Source organism: Nematolebias whitei, chromosome 18, assembly GCF_014905685.2.
Source record: "Nematolebias whitei isolate Nwh7 chromosome 18, NemWhi1, whole genome shotgun sequence".
NCBI classification, from domain to species: Eukaryota; Metazoa; Chordata; class Actinopteri; order Cyprinodontiformes; family Rivulidae; genus Nematolebias; species Nematolebias whitei.
In genome coordinates this window covers 28,141,239-28,164,866 of record NC_056515.1, presented here as the reverse complement: position 1 = coordinate 28,164,866, position 23,628 = coordinate 28,141,239, and the positions used below count along the sequence as shown (strand labels likewise).

The 23,628-nt window shown below is 40.7% G+C and overlaps 1 protein-coding gene across 1 annotated transcript; it reads right to left on the bottom strand.

Moving 5' to 3' along the window:
• Positions 1–1,253: 1,253 nt before the first annotated feature.
• On the bottom strand, positions 1,254–13,615 carry pax8 (paired box 8). Its single transcript, XM_037692148.1, has 11 exons — positions 13,468–13,615; positions 8,688–8,853; positions 8,373–8,570; positions 8,182–8,258; positions 7,905–8,030; positions 6,593–6,768; positions 6,275–6,395; positions 5,829–6,053; positions 4,661–4,762; positions 3,464–3,550; positions 1,254–1,331 (listed from the first exon to the last, which is right to left on the bottom strand). The coding sequence occupies exons 1-11, from the start codon at positions 13,526–13,528 to the stop codon at positions 1,261–1,263; spliced, it is 1,410 nt and encodes a 469-aa protein (XP_037548076.1). The 5' UTR covers positions 13,529–13,615; the 3' UTR covers positions 1,254–1,260.
• Between the last annotated feature and the right edge of the window lie 10,013 nt (positions 13,616–23,628).

Sequence of the window (23,628 nt, the reverse complement as noted above, 5' to 3'; positions counted from 1 at the left end):
ATATATAATATTACTATATAAAAACATTATATGCATGTTTTGTTCTTTTCAAAAAAATGATTTCAAAACCCAGCAGTTGGCGTCTGACAACCCTTTATGGGGTCCCGGCCCACACTTTGGGACCCACTGGTCTAGCGTTTAATTTTTACATTAATTAGCTGCATAAAACTTTATCTTTCCCACTTTAACGTCGTCCTGCTGCTTCCTGGGCTCTTCTGAGCTGTTTGTCGAATAAGATGCACTGAAGGTGCACGCTCCCCGCCGCCTCCCGCGCGCGGCGGCGTCTGCACCAGGTGGGCTGCGCCGCCGCCGAACCGTGGCCTCGTTAACGCGCTGCTGTAATGAGGCCGCAAACAGGGACGGAACGACTGCAAATAAAACTACATGAAGCAGAAAATTTAAAAAAAGGAGGCAAATTGGACAGATGCGCGAGTTTTCAGGATCACTGACCGCGCGTCCTCCTTCTATGCGCCAAAGAGGCTCATAATAATAATAACAATAATAATAATAATAAAACACAAGTCATATGCCATTTTGTCATGCTTTTTATTAAAATAGTTCTTCCAAAATTCCTTATTTACATCTGCAATAATATTAACAGTGTAAAAAAAAATAGTCACCGTTTTTTTTTTATCCTTTTACCAAACATCAGAACATCAGCATGACAACAAAACTCAAATCATCTAAGCAAAACAACCCCCCCATTCACCATTTGTCATTAAACTGCACCCCCTTCCTCCTCCATAAGGAATTCATCATTTACACTTTGTACATACAGACAACCGGACATGTGTTTGTCTTTCTGTGTCCTGCATGTGAGACTTTTTGCAGAAAATCTTCGTTTTCAGTCAAATGAATCAAAAAGCTCTGTTTGTAAGTGAATCCGCACTTGATTGGATAAAAAAAAAAAAAAAAAAGGAGAAATAAAAATGTAAACAAAACAGTTCAGTAAAAAGTTGCATATCCTCCAGATGATCCAAGGAGCTACAGAAGTGTCCCCTCAAAAAAAAAAAAAAAAAAAAAAGTCTTTAGCCAAAACAGCTTTAAAGATAAACTAATATTGTGCAGGCTGGGTGTGTAAACGTGCATCTTGCACAACATGTGTCAAATAAATAACGATGAAAATAAAAAGCAGATGTGCAGCTGGGTCTTCAGCTGAGCCTGAAGTTCAATCAGTTCTGACTTTCACGCTGTGGGACGAGTTGTCCAGTCTTGTGTGAACGTCCTCTGTGAGGTGAGCGTCCGCCCTGTCAGCTGGAGTTAGAGGTGGTCGTAGGCGGCGGCAGAGGGGGGGCCTGTGCGGGAGGCTGAGCTGTAGTAGTAAGGTGAACCTGCAGCGGGGAGACGGATGGAGGAAGGTTTGATTATAAAAGCAATATTAGTGCAGGAGGTTTTATTGTCAGGTGCAGAGGTGGAATTCACTTCTTCGTATTTAAAATAAAAATAATAACTTATTTGATGTTCGTTTACTTTATATATTAGATGAGTTTGCCTTTATGCATGATGATGAGTTAAAGCACCTGCTTCTCAAAGCTGAGAACGTATGCCACCAAAGTTCATGCTCAATAATCCAGGTATAAAATCCAACAATGTTCAGCCTTTTTTTTTTTTCCCGAAACGTTTCATCCGTCATCCAGCAGACTTCTTCAATCTGAGGAGCCACCAAACAAATACATTATCCACAAACAGTGGGGGAAGAAAAAACAGTTTGCTGGGGCTAAAATGACCTCTGGTTTACTGGTTTTAACTGGGGTTTTTTTCCCACTATGAAGAATGCTGTTTGTGGAGAATCAGTTTTATTATGGCTCCTCAGACTGAAGAAGTCCAAAACATCTCAGCAAAAAAAAAAAGAAATCATCCAGATGACCTCACTGGACATTGTTGGAACTTATGACATAATTATTTCAAAGAATAAAAACAGAAGATGAACAAAAATCATAATGTGGATAGGCTCACAATGCTGTTTATTAGTTATAAACTTGAAATTAATGAGCACGCACGTCTTTGTCACGCTCATTCTGTGGGTTTAAAACTAAAGCGCTGTATTTGTTTTATTTTCAGACAAAATGTAGTTAAAATGAATGTTCTGTGAAACTGAAGTGTGATTGTTGGCGGCATGGTGACTTTGCTGAAACTTGTTGAAAAACGAACTGTTAATGAAACTGCTCAAGTTAAAACAAGCAGAATATGAGCTAAAATTAGTTCAACAAGTTAAAATTAGCAACGCTGTAAAAATACTAAAATGAGAAAAACCAAAGCTAAAATGTACAGTTAGCTCAACAATAACAAAACCATAGTTAAAAGCTTAAATTAACGACTAAGTAGCTAAAAAGTAATGTTCAAAAAACCTTAGCTAAAAACAAAGAAAACGAAAATGGCAAAATACATGCTAAAACTAACAAGAAGTTAGATAATTTTTAATTTAATAAAACAGTAAAACTTAAACAAAACTGGAGCTTAAAGTGAAATTAAATCAATAAATATAAATACTGTATTTTTCTGACTATGAGGCGCACTTAAAATCCTTTAATTTTCTAAAAAATTGACAGTGAGCAATATAGTCAGGCGCACCTTATGTATTAACTCTGGTTCTTACTGACCTCGAACTGATTTGATGTGGTTATTGTGAATGAGTTGAATAAAGTTTGACTCTTTTGTTTCGCTTAATACACCTTATAATCTGGTGCGCCTTATAGTCCGATAAATACGGTAATACAATTAGCAGAACTGTAGCGGTAATTACATCTAAAGTTAGCAAAGCTGCTAAAATCAGTTAAGACAATAGCTAAAAGTTCAAAAGGAGCATAAAAAGACAAAAACTGAGCAAATATTTTCAGACAATATTATTCTAGAAGGAATCAAAGAGATATTGATGTATTTCTATATGGAAAAATCATAAACTTGACAAGCCATTATTCCAAATCAAGTAGAACATTTTGATGAACAATTCGAAAATAATTAAGGAAGAAACAGGAACACTATCAAGTGGATGTTAAATTGGTCACACAAATATAATAACATGACCGTTAATTAAAAGAAAAAAAAACTTCCCAAAACGTCAAAATTCTGCAGACTTCAGCTTTTTTAAATCTTTGCCATTTGCCCACTTTTACTTTGATTTGTTAGCAAACCCAAAAGTGAATGAAAATGTTATAGATGGCAACTCATAGGGGACAAAATAAGACAAATAAATCAAGGTCGTGCTGAACTCAAGTACAGCTCTTTCACAATCACTGTAATTGTTTCCACAGCAGACAAACACAGCAGCACTCATGTGACTGACACAGTTGTTCATTTAAATTCAAGTCACGCCTGATTATTTTTGAACGACAAGGTCAAATTCACTGGAAATCCATAGGAAGTTGTGTGCACGAATAAAAATAGTATGTCAACACTTTGTCTTTCCCTGCTGAGGTCATGTTCAGCTCCTGATAAATGATTGAATGAAGGGTTCTGGGTTCACCTAGTATGCTGGGGTTGGTGAACCTCCAGGCCTCGCTGTAGGAGGTGTAGGGCGAATGGCTGTAGGACTGACCCGAGTAGTCTGCGCCTGCTACACAACGACAAGGAGAGAAGGGAAAGGTTAGGGCTTCACATTTTTCAGATAAAAATCATGAAGACGTTTGTTGTGAGAAGGCGAGGCTGAGGCTGTTTGTCCATGTACCAGCATCTGCTCGGGCCTGGCTCATAATTCACCAGCAGTTAGTGCAGCATGTAAACCATTAATCTGCGGTGCAGGTGGATAGCTGAGGGTAAAATCCCTCGGCCCAGTGGTGCGTGCACATACAACCAGCCTGTGCGCCCGCTTCCTCCAGCGTCGCTCTGGCTCTGCCCCCTGAACACCCCCCCCCCTCCACTCCCCTCCTTTGTTCATCCGGCACTTCCTGTTTTAGCCTCAACAACACTCCTCCTTCTTTACTTCACTCTTTTTTAAACATTCCAATATCTAATTGGTAATTATGTTGGGTTGGAATGAAGCCCCGAGCCCACCCCCCACCACACTCTTTTCCTCTCCCTCCATATACCCCCCACCCCCCACCCACCCACCATCCTCCTCCTTCACTCAGTAATTGTGTATCAACGCTTCCTCACAGTGAGCCCACTAGAAAAATAATAAATCAGACCCTCTCATTTCGCGCTTCGGAGGGCAGACTTCAAAAACACACACACACACACTCTTTCTTGCTCACACGCAGCCATCTTGACACACACAAGTGCACTGTTTTCAACACACACACACAAACTCTGACACACACCACAAAGGCCTCCTCCTCTTCGTCCAGACTTTACATCCCTTCCCGCCCACCCTGCATCTCTCCCTCCTGGGCCCCCTGGTTCCCATGGCGATGTGTGGTCAGAGGTGTCTGGATGAGGGGGTGTGGGCAGCAGGGCGGAACCCCCCAGCCTGTTTCCCTTACCCCCCCCCCGGGCCCGTGTGCATCCGCGCGCACACCCGCACATACACACAGCTCAGCACCCTGGCAGGGCGACAGATTAACTCAGCCTGTCTCCCTGTTAATCTACAAACCTCCATCTGAGTTTGCCCCCCCCCCCCCCCCCCCCCCCCCCCCCCCCCCCCGCTCCTTCTCTCCATACCTGTCTGACTCGCTCAGGCCCGGATGCAGTTCTTATTTTACATGCCCCTCTCTGCTGGACTCACCTGCCACCATGCCTGTGATGGCAGAGGCGGAGTATCCTGTCTGGGCTGGGGAGGGGATGTGGGGTGGGTACCCTGGCAGGGTGGAGCTCACCATGTCACGCCCTGAAGACACACAGAACATACATTTTAACTTCAGCACGTGATGCAAAAAGTTGAGCAATCTGGGAGAAATATCATCCGCCACTAAAAGGTAAAGTAGGACATTTATGTTTTTGCTTGCATGTGTCTGTTAGCAAAATATCCATTGAACCCATGGGTGAATTTTAATTAAACTTGCAGAAGTAAATAATTGAATGCACATCTACAACTGATTAACTTTTGAAGTAACGCTAATATAAAATGGCTGCCACAGCCAACTGATATTACAAAACACAAAAATACATAAAACAGTCAATTTTACAGATGTTTGGTTAAAATCTGGTGTGGTAATAGCCGAGTGATCCTCAAGACATAATTTAAAAAGTACACGTTGAGCAGGATCACTGCTCAAAACTTTAGCGTTAACTGCAAAAATATACTGCATTTGTCTGTTAGCAAAATTGTTCATGACACACTGGATAGATGTGAATGAAAACTGTAGACAGTAATAAATGAATGTGCATCTAAAACTGATTCATCTTTGGAGTCAATTTCATTCAAGATGGCCCCCACAGCTAACTGACTTGAGTCAACACAAAAATGGCTCTAACTCTGTCAAAGTCACAGACGGTGAGCTAAAATTTTGTGTGGGGTTATTCACAACACGTGCTCTGAGCATAACAGCTCAAAATGTTTTATTATTATTATTATTATTATTATTATTATTATTATTATTATTATTATTAACCAGGCATATTCCATTGAGAGCACTGATCGATTTTGCAAGGGAGGCCTGGACCTGAAGGGAGCCCAACATAATTTTATTTTTATTAATATTGCATGAGACGGCACATAATATTTTTTTTTTCTTCCCAAAGTTTCACCAAAACTGCTACATCTCCTTCATTTGTTCACACAAGATGATTTTAATCTAAAACTTTAGCATGAAAAAGTAGCGGGTGATATGCATTCTATCAAGGAATACTAAGTATTTAATTAATTTACTTGCTCAAGAATTGAGAAAACGTTCAGAAACGCCCTTGCTTTCATGCTCTCCTGTGAACATAAATGAGATGAATGGCTGCGTTACCTGAGATGATAGACTGACTGCTGAACTGGCCGTACACTGGTGCATGATGGGAAAATGAGTTGAAGGAGTTGGGGAAATGATGATTATTGGTGCTGCTGTTGCAGCCGCTGACAGAAACGGGTTTCTGCAGCTCCACGATGGCCGCCATGCTTTGTGAGGGGCTTGTGCTGGTTACCTCTGGGGGCATTTCCTGTTTCAGACAGAGCGGGATGGTCTGTAGGGGCTCTGAGGGCGCGGCAGCCAGTGTGCAAGCGGGGCAAAGTGAGAAAATGGAAACAAATCATGAACGTGAATGAACAAAACTAACGTGGTTGAAAAAAAAAAAAAAAAGCAATGAACGATGAAGGTGAGCGGAAAACTCTTCTGCCTGACGTATGCTGACACTTCAGTGTTCATTCCTGTGGTTTTGTGGGTTAAAATACACCGACTGACATTAAAGGTCTCACCAGTGACCACGGAGAAGCTCTGGTGCGCCGACAGATTTCGTCCAATGACGGAGCCGGACGTTGAGAGGCTGCTCTTGGCCTCGTCTAGGCTCCCGTTGATGAGGGACAGCGGGTACAAAGTCTGGGCGACGACAAACAGAGGTTAACTTTCAGTCTAAAGCTAAAGTGCACACATTTACAAACTGGTTTTCAGGCTTTAGATAGCGCCAAGTCACAACAGAGGTCGTCTCAGGGCACTGTGCAAAAGAAAATAAACAGATTGAACAAGAAATTTAAGATGCATGCTGCCTAAGTGGCCCAGGACGTGTCCTTTGCTACCTGTTCTGTTTTGCTGCTTGAGGTGGAGCTGAAGGACTCTGGTGGATAGTGGTGACGATCAAAGCCACATTCCAGATGTTGCGTGGCCACAGAGAAATGATCCACCCTCATTTGTTTCCTGGGGACTCCCCCGCTGCCTTGAGAGTCCACGCTGTGCCGACAACTCTCCTGATCGCCTGCGCACAACATGGACGATGGACAGCGGGAGACTAGAATCATTTTCTTGATTTGTGGTTTTTAAAAACGGAGCTCCCTGTTCGGTAGCAGATTTTAACATAGTCAGCAGATTTAATTTGGCAAGTTAAACTTTGGATGCTGCTCAGCACTGATGGTTCAGGTTGTACTCACAATTTGAGCTATCCTTAAATACAATGACTTGGTCTCTGTCTTAGCACTGTAGGTCAGTAGCACTTGTAGGTCATTTTGACCCAAGAACAGCAGAAGGGTTAAAATACATGAAGAGAAACGACTTCTCTGCACTTTGCGTTGTTTGAACACCTTTTGTCGTCCTATACGTTGCAGTTTTTGTGTCTGAGGCCTCCCTTTAAGAAACACTACTCCTGCTCTGGTTGTTCAACCGAATGGTCAATAAGTAAATGGTTATGCGGTAGATACTCAGCTTTTGTTTGAACCGTACAAAATAAGCAATCCTGCTTTACATTTTGTATTCAAACCCAGTGTGTCACCATCAGATTTATTTGTTTCTATGTTCAGGCAGAGCTAAACACTACGGCATCTTTTCTTGGCAGTTAGCAGGATGAGGGCCACCTGCATCATGAAGGACCCCACTCACCCAGCACACACATTTTTTGCCCTGCTCCCCTCAGGCAGGAGGTTAAGGCCCTGAGGTTGTTAGACTCATGAATCTCTAACCAGGATAATCACTGAAAATCGCATCATGCTGCTGTGTTCATTCGTGCTCATCTGCTCACAGACTCATGCTCGTGCTGCTGTTTGGCGTATTGTTTTTTTTTATATACTACTAGTGCTTAGTGTGTTTTTATTAAAGTTTTTCTTAGTTCAAATCTTAGATCTGATTATTGTTTTTCTTTACATTTTAATACGTTGATTAGCTGTAATTGGGACCCTGTGTACACAACTTCGTTCCACCACAAGTACCACATGTGGTGCGTATGACAAATAAAGATTCTTGAATCCTTGAAATATATCCAGCAGGCAGGAGTTACACAGCTCAATAAAAGGAAATTAAAAACTTGGAACATAATCTCCAATGTGACTCTTTACATTAGTTTTGATGAGGATAGTAATGCGCTCCGTAAATATCGGGACATAGATTTAATCCGGTTCTTACTGTCATCGTGGCTCCTCTTGCCGTCCGTGTTTGGTTGGGGGATGCCTAACAGGCCGTTGATGGAGTACGTGGAGCCCAAAGAGTCTGACTGCGGCGACTCTGGAGGGGTGACGTTGGAGCTGGGGACTGAAAAACAACCAAAGGTATGGACACAGATCAAAGTCAGATATAGGGAATCAGAGCTATCATCCTAAACCTTTGAGCCAACTGCTAGTTTTTAAGCTTAATCTTTTGGCATCCCACAATAATGTACGGTGATACAGACAAATAAACTTACGCAACGTTTGTCCCGGACTCAGACCTTTTCCATCCAGGGGGAGGTTAAACGGCTGTTGGACTTTTGTTCGAATTATTCTGAAACCAAAGAATTATTTAACCTCTAAAATGACCTTTCAATGTTTTGTAGTGTGTCGATGTCGACAAGAGAATAAGGTTAGTTGTCATCTGCATATTGGTTCAGTTTTTCACCTGTTGATGGAGCTCACGCTGGGCACCGTGTCGCTGTCACACACCGCTTCTGCCAGCAGCCGGTCTCTGATTTCCCACGCAAACATGGTGGGATTCTGCCTCTTGTACTCTGCGATCTTCTCCACAACCTTCGGGGTGGCCACTTTAGGCTTGGAGCCACCGATAACGCCAGGCTTGATGCTGCCTGTCTCATAGTATCTGAAGGAGAGGGTCACCAAGGCAGGTTTTAGTCACCTCTCACAGCTCTGAAGAGTCCTGAATAAGTAAACAGGTCAAAAAACACCAGTTTTTTTTTTTTTTTCCCCATCCCCTCACCGTCCCAGGATCTTGCTGACGCAGCCGTGGCTGACCCGGAGCTGCCGGGAGATGTCACAGGGCCGCACGCCCTGGTGAGCCATGTCTACGATGCGTTGCCGGATCACCTCCGGAAGCGGACGGCCATTAACAAACATTCCACCTAGTTGGTTAAGACCCCCATGACCTGGGGGAGGAGGGGGGATGAACACTTATAAATGTCAAGGAACATAAGACAGTTTACACACAGTCACAAGTCGCTGATTTAAACTTTTTTTTTTTTTAACAGATAAACTTATTGGTTAATTAAATCCTCACTTCTGTCAGAAGAAAAAAATAATAATTTAGCTCACGTAATTATTATAATAAAATTTTGCAACATGTCATATGACAATTTTATCTTCTTGGTTAATTTTCAGTGGAGCATTTACAGCGTAGTTTGATGTTTTCATAAATAAAAGCACCAAAAAGAGTTGTTGCTTTTCTTGCGTCTGCAGGCATCGCCACGTCGAGCCAACTCAAACGATAGATTTTGGCGATTGTTTTACACCGGACGTCCTTTCTGATGCAATCTGGGCTCGAACCCTCAGCCTCAGGATCATGAGGCCGCAACACTGACCACCGAGCTACCGCAGCCCCAGCAATTTTAATCATCGGTGACGTTGAGAGAACATTTAGAAAGACGGTCGTTTTTACATCTCGTTCAGTTTTTATTTAACCCTGATCAGACTCGTTTCAATCTGTCGAAGAATTTCAGCTAAAAATATAAACAAATAAAAGTTTAATGTAACTGCAGCCAACAATACTCTTCTTGCAGACTGATCATTATAATGAGCTAATTACCTCATTGGAAAAAATACCTGCTGGCTTTTGCTCTCCGGTTCTCATTTACAAGCCCAAAACCTATTTGGAGTCGACTTTTTATTTGCTGACAAGCTTAAATACGTCCAAATGTTCACAAGCAATTTTACGTGTAAGCATCAAACTAGAAAAGCTTCTTCCCTGCACAACATGAAATAAAGGCGTTTAGAAAATTTTACCTAAATTAATGCATAAAGCTTTGGTAAAACAACAGCCGATGGAGATCTTGTGGGTCCAAACAGCCTGCAGACAACAACCTCCACTGTATCTGTATCTGCTCAAACACTTCTCACTGAACCCATTGAGTTAAAGCTCGTCTCTCTCAGGGCTTTTTCTTCCTCGTCCAGCTTTCATTTCCACATCAAACGGTGGCCGGACGAAGGAGGGCAGCCTCTATTAACGCCACCAGCCGAGTGTGGAGAAAAATCTCCCCGCCAAGCTTCATCAACCTGCAGGATATTAAAGCCCGAGCAGAGCCGGGGAGGGGGAGGTGGAAGGGCCAAGGAAGGCGCACGAACAACTCATGCACAGCAAAAAAACAACAACATATAAACAGATAGATAGGCAGGTTTATATTGTGCTTAAAGATAAAATTAGTCCAAAAATCTGTAAACAAGCTATAAATAAAATGAAATGCATCCTTCATTTGTTCCATTCCATTAAAAGAGTTGCTCAGAAATAACATGTTAAACTTTTAGAGATTAATCTTCGAACTGGACCACAAGTTCTGATAAGTTTGATTCAAGTGCTGAACAGACCAATTGAAAAGCTGTGCAGAGAGTAACCTTGGGTGAATAAGAAGTGGATATTACTTTCATAAATGCAAAAAAATTAAAAAGAACTGAGTTTTAGGCATGAATATGAAGCGATGGATGGTCTGCACGGCTCTCATTTACAAACTGATTGTGGGCAAATGCCAAAAACATTTTATCCCCCCGAATCTACAAAAGTCTAAGAACAACTGTAGAAAACACTGAGAGTTTACGCTCGAAAAATAAAATGTGTTTCAGTTACACAAGGATTTGAACACAAATTGAATGATTTTAGTTCATTTTTAATAATTAAAAAAAGCATTAAAGCTACAACACGAGCGTTTATGCTGCTAATTATTCCAACTTTGCCACTTTACTTAAAACATACTAATCCTTTCACTGAATTAAATGTGCTTTTTGTACGAGCACATTGGCCTTGCAACAAAGTGGGTTTTTTTTCTGAATCCACCATCTACAACAACGTTTCTAATTATTATTATTATTATTATTATTATTATTGTTTCACATTTAATAAAGCCAGCTGGCATAAAAAAGCTACGTTTTAATTTCTTAGAGTGATCATGAGCTTAATATGTTTCAAAGTTAATATTAAAGATGAAATTGAAAGATTCCTGTGTCTGAGGGGTCAGGCACAGAAACATGGTTGAACCTTAAAGCTGAACGTTTGCTGAAACGGTGTGAAAACCTTCAAACTTCTAAAAAAAGTCAACTTAACGGCCCGTGCTCCAAGTTTACAGATTTATTTTTGAATCTACACAAAATCAGATCTGATCCAGCCTGTTTAAATTCAGGAGTGAAGAATCATCTTCTTTATGTTTCTCATCTTCTTCGTGTATGTTTAGTTATTCCCATCAGCCAGCAGCATCAAGAGGACAGAGCAGGACGCCTCGTGTTGTGTATTTACCTCTTCCAGAGGTACTGGACATATCCCTGAGTGTTTGGTCCTTGTTCCACCAGCTGAACGTGGTGCTCTCCTCCTCTGCTGTCCCACGCAAAGTGCTGTCACTGCGCCTCGTCTGACATGAGTGTGCCCCCGAGTGCAGCGCCGGACTCAAACTGCAGAACGACAGGAAACACGAAACTCTTTGTCACACGTGCTCCCTCGCACAGAACGAGCAGTCGGCTGGGACGCCAGGGATGAGAGTGTTGCCTGACACTGCTGTCTCCAAAACCTCCTGTTTCTGTCAGTGTTTTGATTATTTGTGTATTAATGGGACAGAGAGCAAAAAAACCAGCAAGGCCAGGCACTTAAAAGCCATCACATATGTCAATATCAAGAGTCACAGACCAAATCTGGTCCACCAAGATGATAATTTAAATGTAAAATATTGTATCTCTTCTAATTTTAGCCTTTTTTTTTTTTTTTTTTTAAAAAGCATCATTTAGTATAGACTTCTCTTGCCAGATGGCTAACTTTGAAGCCAGAAAGACGGCTGGATCATTCTATCATTATTGATTCTGATGGAAAGAGCAACAGAACGTCAAGTGAGACAGATCAAACTGTTGTTGATGAACCTGCAAGCAAGAAAAGATGTCATGGATCTGACTGGAATTAATGTATCAGCTGAAAGTGGACTGGTTCGGACAAAGATTTTAAATGTTGGCTCCTTTTCGTAGCTGAGTTTGACACCTCTAGGTGAAACATCAAGGAACATCTTGTCCAGACATTCTATAGATTCATAAACTGCAAAAAAAAAAAAAGAATAAATCTGCTTTTTATTCTGTTCATCTGACCTCAGCTGGAAATATATAGAGAAAAATGGGATCTTTAAAGGAGAAAACTTACAGGGATGAATCTTCAAACTTGAATAAACTCATTTTAAACCAAACTGATTATGTGGCATTTAAAAAAAAAATTCACTTCGGCAAATGCTTTTATCTAAATCGACATTAAAAAGACAAGCTTTAGAAGAGAAACTCAAACTACAAACCTTTAAATGACAACACTGTTAGGGCATGGTGAGGTCCAAATAAAATGAAAATTAAAACAACACAAAAACTGTAAGAATGTCATTATATATGTGAAAAGAGTAAAGGAATGAAACTCTGAAAGCTGTTAAATCTTGTGAATGTCGTGTGTGAGCTTTGCTTTAGCTGCTGCGTTCTGTCAGGATGACTTTGAACGCTGAGAAATTAGGAATTTGTGTCAAACTGAGACAAATAAAGCAACTCAGAAATCAATTCAGCTGTGTCCACAACAAAAAGACACCAGTATTCTGCAAAAACAGGAGACAAACTGTTCTTTTTGTACACAAATTTACTGGGTTTAACAAAATATTTGACTGCTGGGAATTTTTATGTAATCGTTTTAAATAATGTCTTATTTTAAAGAACGGAAAAAGCTGAAAAAAGTATACATTACTGTTTATTTTTAATTTTATAAGCCTGTAACTTGTGTTCTGCTGCAATTATTTAAATATTAATCAGCTTGCCATAAATTTAAGAAGTGTATCCCAGTTTAAACCATTTTAAGCTTTTAATAAAACTCTTAATTTTAGAAACGAATTCTTTGTGTGGATAACATTGAAGTTAATAAATGAAATTATTTCAAATTGTTTTAATGGTATTTTAGATACTTTTACATAAGAAAATTAGATTTTTCGCGCTTTACAATTTGTGTTTATGACAAAGAAATGTAAATATATGAAAAAAAAATTGATAAAAGTGTTTGAAAATCTTTCAATTAACTGAAAAAAATCTTAAACTCGCATAACTCATATTCTGTATAATTGTTTGATATTTGAAATCTAACATTCTGGGCCCATGGAGCTAAAAACCCAACATAAAAGTTTTTTGTTTTTTTCTTTTGTGAATTGTGATTTTTAAAGATGATTTCTGATTTCCAAACACATTTCCAAAATAAAACACAACCTTTTTCAGAGCGTAAACTCAGCACATGAAGCTAAAACGTCTTAAATTACGGGTTTATTTCGTCTTCTGATAAAATATAAACATTAAACCATCTTTTGTTCCAAAACATTTCAAATGATGATGATCTGGAATTAAAGCTCCTCACTTTAATTTGGCCTTTTGATGATTTAAATATAAAAAAAATCAGTGTTTTAGGATATCTTCTCTGTTATTTATGTTTAATAATTGTTCTCTATCCAGAGGTACATCAGAGGATTTATGGATTCCCATAAATTCAGCTTTAAAGCAGAGCTTACCTTCCCACAGTGGAGCTCCAAATAATAAAAACACGCTCCGAAGCAGATTTTCTTGTAGCATCCACCTGACGTGGTTCTGAATGGCGGTGTGTGTGAGTGTGTGTCCAGGCTGAAGAAGGACTGAGCTGCCAGTCGTCTTGTGCCGTGTGTGTGTGCGCGCGGCCGACACTAAGGCAGATTTTATCCAACCGGGAGCTGCGCTGAAGACTGCGCACCGCGGCCATTGGATGAGGAGAGGCACAGGGGGCGTGGCTTCATGGGGAAAGAAATGGGGGGCATCGGGGCGCGTGAGAGAGGATGAGTGAGCGTGTGTTTTGGTGGCATTCCACCCACTGAGTGAGTGTAGGAAAACACTTGTCAGGGAGACGGCTTGTTTCCACTCAGCTGCTGCGCTGCTTGGTCCGGCTTGTTCCAGGCAGGTGATGACGTTTCATCCCTTCCTGACTGATAAAACCGATCCCGGATCAGACTATGAATCTCACACTGGTGGAAAACTAGTTGGAGCACCTTCTTTGTTTTAAATAGAACAATGGTGCCAGTTTGGTTTTACGCATGCAGCGCCGCAATATCACATTTGTGCCAAAAAAAAAAAAAAAAAAAAAAAAGTGTAAAAAAAAAAAAGGCAAACTTTTAAAGCATAATTACTATTTAGCAGATTGGAGTGACTCTTTGCTTTTAAGTGACTCGTTTCCAAACTCAGCCACTTCATTTATGTAACTAAAATTTGAATTTCTCTCTAAAACGTTAATATTTCCGTTTATATTAGACCTGTTCTGCCCCGATCTTCACATTTTTGACTCATTTTGATGCTTTAATTTAAAACTCAAAACTTGCGCAATTGAACAAATAACTCTAAATTCAAGTGACAAGCAGTCATCTTCCACAAGCGCCTTGTGTCCCTCCATAACTGTCATTTGTAGACAAACCACTATTAAATTAGACTTTTTTTCCCTTTAAAACCTCATACTCTTATACATTAGACTGAAACAAGCTCGAGCAATTTGTTTTAGTTTAGAACTGATGTAAAGGTTAATAATAATAAAATACATTTTATTAGAAAACACAAATGCGCACAAAATTGGCAGCTCTGTTAGTTAGCTCCTTTATGACCTCTTGAGCTTAAATTTTTTTTATTTCACGACCAATTTGTGCAAGAAAAATATATAAAACACACCCACACACACACACACACACACACACACACACTGAAATGAAAACTTGCTTTCACTCTCTGCGCCCTGCGCCGCGCTTGCTCTGTGCGTCACGGGGTGCCAGCGTCCCGGCGCGTTTAAAACCCTGTTAATGTTGTTCTCACGAGCCTGCTGAACAAACCCGACACCTTTAATGTCAGGCCTCCGTGGCACCGGCTCGTCTGTCTCCTGCAGCAGCACGAACAGCAGAGAAAACATGGTTTAAGAAGAGGCTGAGCAGAGAGCGAAGTCCTTATCTCCTCCGTCCGTCAGCCTTTGAAAGCTCCATCAGGACAAAAGGAGCCTGTTTTAGAAGAAATAAACGTGTCAAGGGACAAAAGGGGAGGGGGCCCAAAGTTTATCTGGAAACAGAGCCGGTCCTCTGTGAAGGAACTGGAGGAGAGGAGAGGTGCCTACAGGGGAAAGGTGGCACCGAGAGGTTACCGAGAGTTGAAGAAGAGATTAGAGGTCTCTGATTGGCATCTGTCACTATCACATTAAATCGATCTTAACATGGATCGATTTACCAAAGTCAGGATTTACACAGTTTGATTTAGATTATGTAAGATGTGCGTTTTGAAATGACATGCTTTTTTTTCAAACATAAAAAAAAAACGTCGATAGAATATTTTCTGTTTTTGTCCATATTGGATAGAGAGGAAAACTGACAGATCTCCAAAAATCCCCCCAGCACATCCTGAAAGTGCCAGGAATGATCTTTTTCTTACCCTTCATTTGAGTTTTTACTTAACATTTAATTTCAAGATAAACCTGTAATAATAATAACGTTTTGGTGATGGAACAATAACAAGAGAAAAAGAAAATCTGCTGGAACACGTCCAATGTCGCTGAAACAAACACAAACAAATAAATACTTTGCGTCCTGAACGCATATACAGTATATATATATATATATATATATTCCTGAGCACATTTTTTACCTTTGCATTGATGTGACCTGAAATGCGTGATAACTTATTTTGTTAGCTGTCTCCATCCTGCTCCTCCGTCCAAACTCAGAAAGCTTCCTGCAGCGTCTCTGCGCGTGATGAACTGTCAAAAACGAGAGATATAAGGAGAGAAAACTGTGGCATTGTATTTATCCATGGGCTATATTCTGGTGTGTATTGTTTGCATCCGGATTAACCTCCTAAAACAACAACAACAACAACAACAAAAACAGGTAACCCGAGGCGACAGGTGTCATGACTGAGGGTGAAAGGTCAAATGAGCAAACGTTTCCGCCTCCTGAGATAAGACATCACGCATACCTTTACAGTTTTCCTGTTTTTAGTGTCTGATTTCTGACAAGCAACCGGAAGCTGCAAAGACTCCATTTGTTTCCAACACGTCACGTGATTTTCGGTTTGGGTAAATATTTTATTTAAGAAAGCTGCTTTTTTTTTTTTTACATCAGGTCAAAGTTACCTGAAAACTCTCTAAGTGTTTGTTAAAAAAAAAAAAAAAAAAAAAAAAAGTTGTCCAAGTTAAGCCTAGTTTTCCATCAGTTCAAGCTTTTCTCTGTGCGTCGATGCGCGCGCCCCCGCAGAGATGCGCCGCTTCCCTGTTACCCCTCTGCGCGCGCCCGAAAAGATTTGACAAAACTTTCATAAATCCAAGCATTTTCAATTCAGTTTATTTATATAGTGCCAAGTCACAACAGAAGTCATCTCAGGGCACTGATGTAAAAAAAAATATAAGTTAATAGAAACATTCATATAAAAGAAAAGCAAGCCAACACGTGGCATCAGGAGCCTTTAGGAGGAACGCTTTGGCTGATTTTAAGCACTCTGCTGCCTTTTATTTAAGCATCTCTAATATTCCTGCTTGTTTAGCATTTTCTGACTAAATAAAGAAAGAGGCTGAAAGTCCCCTGAAGTTTGTAGCTGCAGTCACAACCTGAACATGTTTAATCTTCCCTGTTTCAGTCATGATTCGTGTGTTGCCAACATCTTTTTTCTCCTGTGCTGCCCCTCTCTGTTCACCAAGCCGTCACCATCTGCTGGGGGTGGGGGGGTGGATCTCCCCTCCACTCCATCCCCTCATCTTTTTCTCCTCATCTTCCTGTGTTTTGTGCACCTCCACCCCTCCCTCCAGCCTCCCTTATCTCGGTCCAGCCCCGTCCTTTGTTCCCCCTGTGCCCCCCATTTCCGCTTTTGTGTTACCCTCTGACCCTGCCCACTCCCCTCCTTTCCACCTCCCTGTCCACCTCCCCGTCAACTGGGACCCCCAAATCTTCTTGTTCTTCTCTTGACCGCTTCCCCTTTGGGTTTCTGTTGGGGGGCTAATAACTGTTACCAGCAAGACCCACACAAAATCCCAGCGTGATCGCTATTGTGAGGCCCACAATGGCAAACAGGCAGTAATGGCCATTAGAAACAGAGGGGCTTTGGTGTGAGCGTGAGGTTTAGTTGTGTTAAGCCCACATGTGACCTGGACCGGTGGTCAGAAGTGAAGTCTTGCTTTGTCACACTCAAGTTTACACATTCTTCAAACTTCTTAGCAAACCAAAGAGAGTTGGAATTCATCAAAATGTGTTGTCATTACCTGAAATGATTTACATGAATGGGCTCAGTGTGAGCCGTGCAGGCCACAAACTCTCAGAGCCAAACACAGTAGGGGACTTTGATCAGAGAAGCTGGTGGAGCTTGTCGTCATGCCCGTCAATCAAAGGTGATCACCATGGAGACGAAGCATCACAAAGTTGGCTATTGGTTGTAGATTGTGAAAAGGTGTGGAGTCAAGTGTCCTCAAGAGATCTCATGCAGGTGCTCCTCTCAGAAGGCAGAGTTAATTAAATGAATGGTCAAAGAGCCTCTTTATTAGCAGAGCATTGTGGGAAAAAATGTTAAACAGCAAGAAAACAAAAACACAGAAAGGTCTGTTTGTGTTTTAGTTTACCAGATGACAGCATAAGACTGTTTTACTAAAAAGAGCTGAATTTGATTTATAGCTACCAACTTTGAAGTCATTTAAATACCTCATCGTGCTTTCATGTGCCTTTTATTAATGTCAACTTTTTAACACAACCGGGAAAAGTTGGGATCTGTTTCCTGTTTGGGTTTGTCTTGGTCCAAGCAGAGGAGTTCAGTTATCTGGGATTCTTGAGTTATGGTAAGAGGTGGACTGATGGACTAGAGTCTCATTCACAGCTTTGGTTCATTGTTGTAAAGGAGGAGATGAGCTGAAAGCTCATCCTTATGGTCATGAAATATGGATTGTGACAAAAAAAAAAAACAACAACAACCTATACAACTGGTTAAAATGAGTTTCCTCCTTGGCTTATAGGTGAGGAGGAGGTGAGGAGCTTTGCCATCCAGGGGGAGCTTGGAGTAGAGTTGCTGCTTCTCCAAATAAAGATTTAGATGAGGTGGTTCAGTTATCTGATTGGGATGTCTGCTGGGCATCGCCCTTTGGAGGTTTTCTAGCTATATCCCATTGGGAGGAAACCTTGGGGCAGACCCAGAACTTAGTGGAGGGACTGTGCATCTTGACTGTGCATCTTCTGTGGCCTGGGAACATCTTGGTATTCTGAGGAGGATCTTGAGAATGTCACTTGTGAGAGGGATGGCTGGGTTTCAACCTGGGCTTGTTGTTTCCATGAGCTAATGACAGGAAATGGATGAATGGATGGATGCACTTTAACATGTGCTGAGTGTGTGAATATTTTGTCGTGTTTGTTTCCAATCATCCATAAATCTCCAATGCAGCAACAACTTAGAGGGTTCTCTTTAGGTTACTTCAATTCAATTCAATAATACTTTATTAATCCCAAATGGAAATTAAATATTGTTGTAGCTGTTATCCTCGTTTGTTTAAGAGATGTTATAGATGCTGATGGCTGTAAGCAGGAATGATCTTTTGTAAAGGTCTGTCCCACAACGGAGCCAAAGATGGCCACAGATGCCGTTCGATCCATCCACCCGGACTCGGCTGGCCTCTCAGTTTCCCCAGGCTGCAGGACTGCACGAATGTCGGACTGAACTCCTCCCAGAATTATGGTCCCTCCTCCCAGCAGCCCACTGAGCTCCTCATTACTGCAGACAGCCAGCTGCAGGTGTCGGGGGACGATCTTGGTCCCTCTGCTGTCACGAGCCATGTTTCCTGCTAGTTCCAGGATCTCCTTAGGAGATCTTAGGATCTCAGTGGCCAGGCACTCGAGCATAGCCAGCAGGTAGATGGACTGCATCCACGGACCCTCCTTTTCAACTCATTTGAGTTTTGGCACTGTAGCTGAGATATTATTTGAGCTTTTGAGATGTTAATCAGCTGCTCCCGGTTGTAAACAAAATACTTAAGTGTTGTTGGAGTGTATCTCCAGTGGTCACTGGAAGCCAGTCTATCAGTCCCACATAGAAACAAACGAGATAGGCAACCATTCACGCTCTCATATGTTTTTAGTCTGTGAAAGGAAACTTGAGCACACAGAGAAAACCCACACATGAATGGGAAAAGCATGCAAGCTCCACACAGAAAGGAGTTATGAACTGCATTTTCTTGTTGTAAGCATTTTGTTGTTACGTTCATGACATACTATAGAGCATTAAAGTGTAGTTTTAAAAGAAAAATCACAAATCTCACTTTTATTTTCAAATACAATAACCACAACTGATCAAAATAATGGTTATAATTTCTCACACCAAGATACTTTTTAATTTAATTTAATAAAAAAAAAAGATACTTATATATGCCGCCCTTTGCCCAGTCCCGCAGTAAAAGAAAAATCTCTTGCCGCACCCCCATAGTTTACTAAAAAGGGGGTTGGGACCCCATCACGTGTTGTAAAACACCAAATGGTTCTTGAGGTGATCATCTTGTAAACATTGCAATTGACTTTTTTGTTTCATCAAAATTGTTACGAAAAATATAAACTGAAAAAACAAAAATCTCTGAATTGTCAACTATATTGTGTTCTTAATTATTTAGCTTATTGTTAATGTTTGAGTAGCCCATCACTGGAATTTAAATATGTTATGTGTTTATGACAAAATGTGCCAGTTGCAGCAAACCCAAGTTTTTCTTTGTGGTCAGAGGAGGCAGTCAGAGACACTGTGCGACAACTCTGATGGTAAATATTCAAGGATTCGAGGTTCTTTATTGTCATTCACATCACATGTGGTACATGAGGTGGAATGAAACTATGTAAACAGAGTCCCAGTTACATCCAACAAAAATACAAATTGTAAAGAAAAACAGTAGTAAGATCTAAGATATGAACTAAGAAATATGCTAAACTAAGAATACACTAAGCACTAATAAAATGTGCCAAACAACAGCAGCACGAACATGAGTCTGTGTGAGCAGATGAGGACGAATGAACACAGCAGCGTGAAATAATCAGCAGCATGAGATCAGCATTGTGGATAGTCAGCAGCACATATCAACAACCAAGTGGCATTACAGTGATTTTTTTCCAAAGTGATAATTGTGATTAGGTCATGATTATCACTATGGGTCATGAGTCTAACAGCTTCCTCTGGCTAGTGATTCTGCACTTAATGTACCTCAACCTTCTGCCTGAGGGGAGCGGGGCAAAAAGTGTGTGTGCTGGGTGAGTGGGGTCCTTCTTGATGCAGGTGGCTCTCTTCCTGCATCTGGAGGTGTAGAGGTCTGTGATGGTGGGGAGGCTGATTCCAACAGGCTTCTGTGCAGCCTTCACCACTCTCTGCAAAGCTTTTTTTTTTTTTTTTGCTGTGCAGCCTCCAAGCCACATGTTGGTGCTGAAGCAAATATATGGATACATATTTGCCATGTGCATCTAAACAGGACTACAATTAATCCTCGCTCTTTTATGAAACACATGGCTGCAGCGCCAACATTTCCCTTCAGTCAGTTCATTTCATATCATGTAATTGTGACGGATCTGAGTGCCAGATTAAAACAGACAATAAAGTGGAAAGAAGTGTAGAGTGTAATGATAACAGGCGTTAAGACCGCCGCAAGATTTACTGCTGCAATGTGGCGTGTTGGACGATTATGAATAGCCCTGGGTAATAGCAATGTAATTAGGCCTTTACTGTCATGTAATTCTCCGTCAAGCACACTGTCGATATCTTGGTTGATGAGGTTGAAAGTTGAGATTGGAATCCAGTGACCCGGGCCAGCTGCCGTAACAACAACACACTCTGTGACACACACACAGATGTGCAGGCTGAGAGCCAGTGATGCAGTGTCGATGCTGTGATATTTGCTTTTGTCCCACTGTTGATCTAAGCTGACATTATGCTGTATGGCTCTGATCGCTGTTTGTCTGAGTGTTACATTAGTCATCTGTGGGAGGGCAAACAAGGGATCAGGAGGAAACTGTGAGAAGGAGGGAGGCAGGTGAATGAGGGAGGAACAGGGAGTGTGTGCGTTTGTCTCCTGTGTGTGTCAGTCGCAGATCCGCTGGTGTGGAAGCAGATCTCTTCCCTCAGTGACTCTATTAATTTACCTCATTTATCTTAACCACCTCCCCCCCCACTCCTCTCAATAAATACTGGAGATCTCGCAGGCGTGCGCACACACATCTGGACGGGTGTGTGCGACGGAATAAAAACACAGCAGCTCCCCTTTCTATTCCCAGAGGACAAATCCGTGGCGGAAAAACTCATTTTCCTGCAAATAGTTTGTCAGTGAAGCTAGAAGGAGTGATAAATTATCACAGAAGCTAGGTGAAGGAGGATGACTGGAAGAAGAGGGAAGCCCCCCTCTCCTTTCCCTTCACACACACTCACAAGCACACACTTATCCACAACTTCCTCTGTCTCCTAAATTTTTCTACTTACCTCTGATATTCTTCATCCAGCTCTGATCACAACATGGTTTCATGGAAACACTCACATGTACAGACACAAGACAGGAAGTTGCCCCTCCAACTCAAGTGTGACTCCCCATTCCAAATGATGAATTGATGGCCAGAAAAATGGATTTGTTTTCAACTAGTAACACATCAAAGAAATAATAATTCTGTGAGGGGGGAAAGTGGCGGGATGATGAATGACTTGGACAGCTGAATCACAACGGCGCAATGGAGTGAGTGACTGAGTGAGACATGCAGCGGTAAGATGAGGAAAAATAGAAACGGCAAAAATCAACACACAAACAAACACTGCCAGACTGCTGGAAAGGGATTGAAGATTTTGTAATAAGCACACCTCCTATGTTCAAACATTACATCTATTTTAAATAAGTTATACGGTAAACTTCAGTTTAAATAGCATAGATTTATCAAGATTTTGCATTCCATTGCAATTTTAGACAAAAAAATTGTAAATTAATTTGTTTGCTTTTTTTAAAAAACAAGCACTGAAGCAGCAAACTCTTCAAAACAAGTAATTTTGCTCATGCCATTCCAACCAGGGAAGAAGAAAAAAACGGTATTAATGTAAAAAGTCAGGAGCTGATTTTGTTTTCTGGTGCAAAACCTCACTGAGGTTACAGACTTGATAGTTTCAAGCAATCCCAAACCATAAAACCTTTGCATGGGTTTTGCATTAAACACCAATCAGGACCTTTCCAACGTTGATGTCATTGTCTTTATTATATTACTAAATCAGCTGAGGTCAGACTGTTGAGTCATCAGTTTTCAGATTTACACTTCAGCTCAGTAGAAAATGGTGACAAGCTATTTACCAGGAATTCTGATGTATTTTGTGTGTTCTTGAAGTCCCAGTAAGTAAAAATAAACACACTGAATGTCTGTCCTCTACATACAGACACTACTAGCAAGAACAACAACAACAAAACTAAAAAAAAACCTCCTTATTGTTCTTCTTGTGTAACACTTTACAATAAGGCTCCCCTTATAGATGGCTAATAAATAGTTTATAGATATGTTAATATTTCCTCTATTAACACTTTATAAATCATTAATAACTGCTTATTATGCATTAGTTAAGGGTGACAGAGTTAAAACTGACCAGTTTCTTGCCAAATAGTGAGCCTAATCTGTTCACATATTTCCTCTAGACTTGTTATATTAAACATTTCCGACTAAGTTACTCCCTTGTAAGCACAACATGCATTTGTAAACCTATTTCTTTAGCATATAATATTGTACTTTAGCACTGCATTATAAGTACAACTAATATTATATCCTAAATATATAAAAAAAGGTTTACAAATGCTTATTGTGCCTAGTCTGACATGTTTAATATAACAACTCCAAACTTAAATATGTAGGTGAACAGATTTGGCTCACTATTTGGCAAGAAACTGGTCAGTTTTGTCTCTGTCACCCATAATTAATGCACAATAAACAATTATTAATGATTTATAAAGTGTTTATAGTGGAATTAATAACATATCTATAAACTATTTATTAGCCATCTTTAAGATACATCATCTATAATATTTGTGGGGAGTGGCGGCGCAAAGGTTAGAGCAGATGGGCCTGTGATCGGAAAGTCGCAGGTTCAATTCCTGGTACCGTCAACATCAAAATGTGGTGGGGGGAAGGTAAAACATTCACACCTGCCTCCACCCTTGCCCCACTCTGGGTCCCTGAGCAAGCCCTTAACCCCCACCATTTACTCCCCCACCCACCCCCAAACCAAAAAACAATAACAAAAACAGGTTTCTCTTGAAAATGAGTTCTCGTGACTCAATGAGACTACCTGTATAAATAAAGGGTAAATGAAAAAATAAATAAACAACGGGAGCCTTATTGTAAAGTGGTACCCATAATAATTATGAATAAGAAAATGATTAGCAGTGGTTTTGAAACTTCACCTTAATTAAAACATGAACAAACATTTAAATGTTAGTGATTTGGACTAAATCCTCAGGTAAAATTCAACCTCCAATCTTTTCATATTGCCGATCAAACAGAGCTAAGTTAAAGAACACAATAATAGAAATGTATCCAAAGAGAAGCAAGCTTCTTCATAACTAAACAATAAACAAATATGGACATCTAGCCGAGTGGATTTCACAGTTTGTAGATAGTGACAGCAAACTAAAAATATTTCTCAGTTTATATATATATATA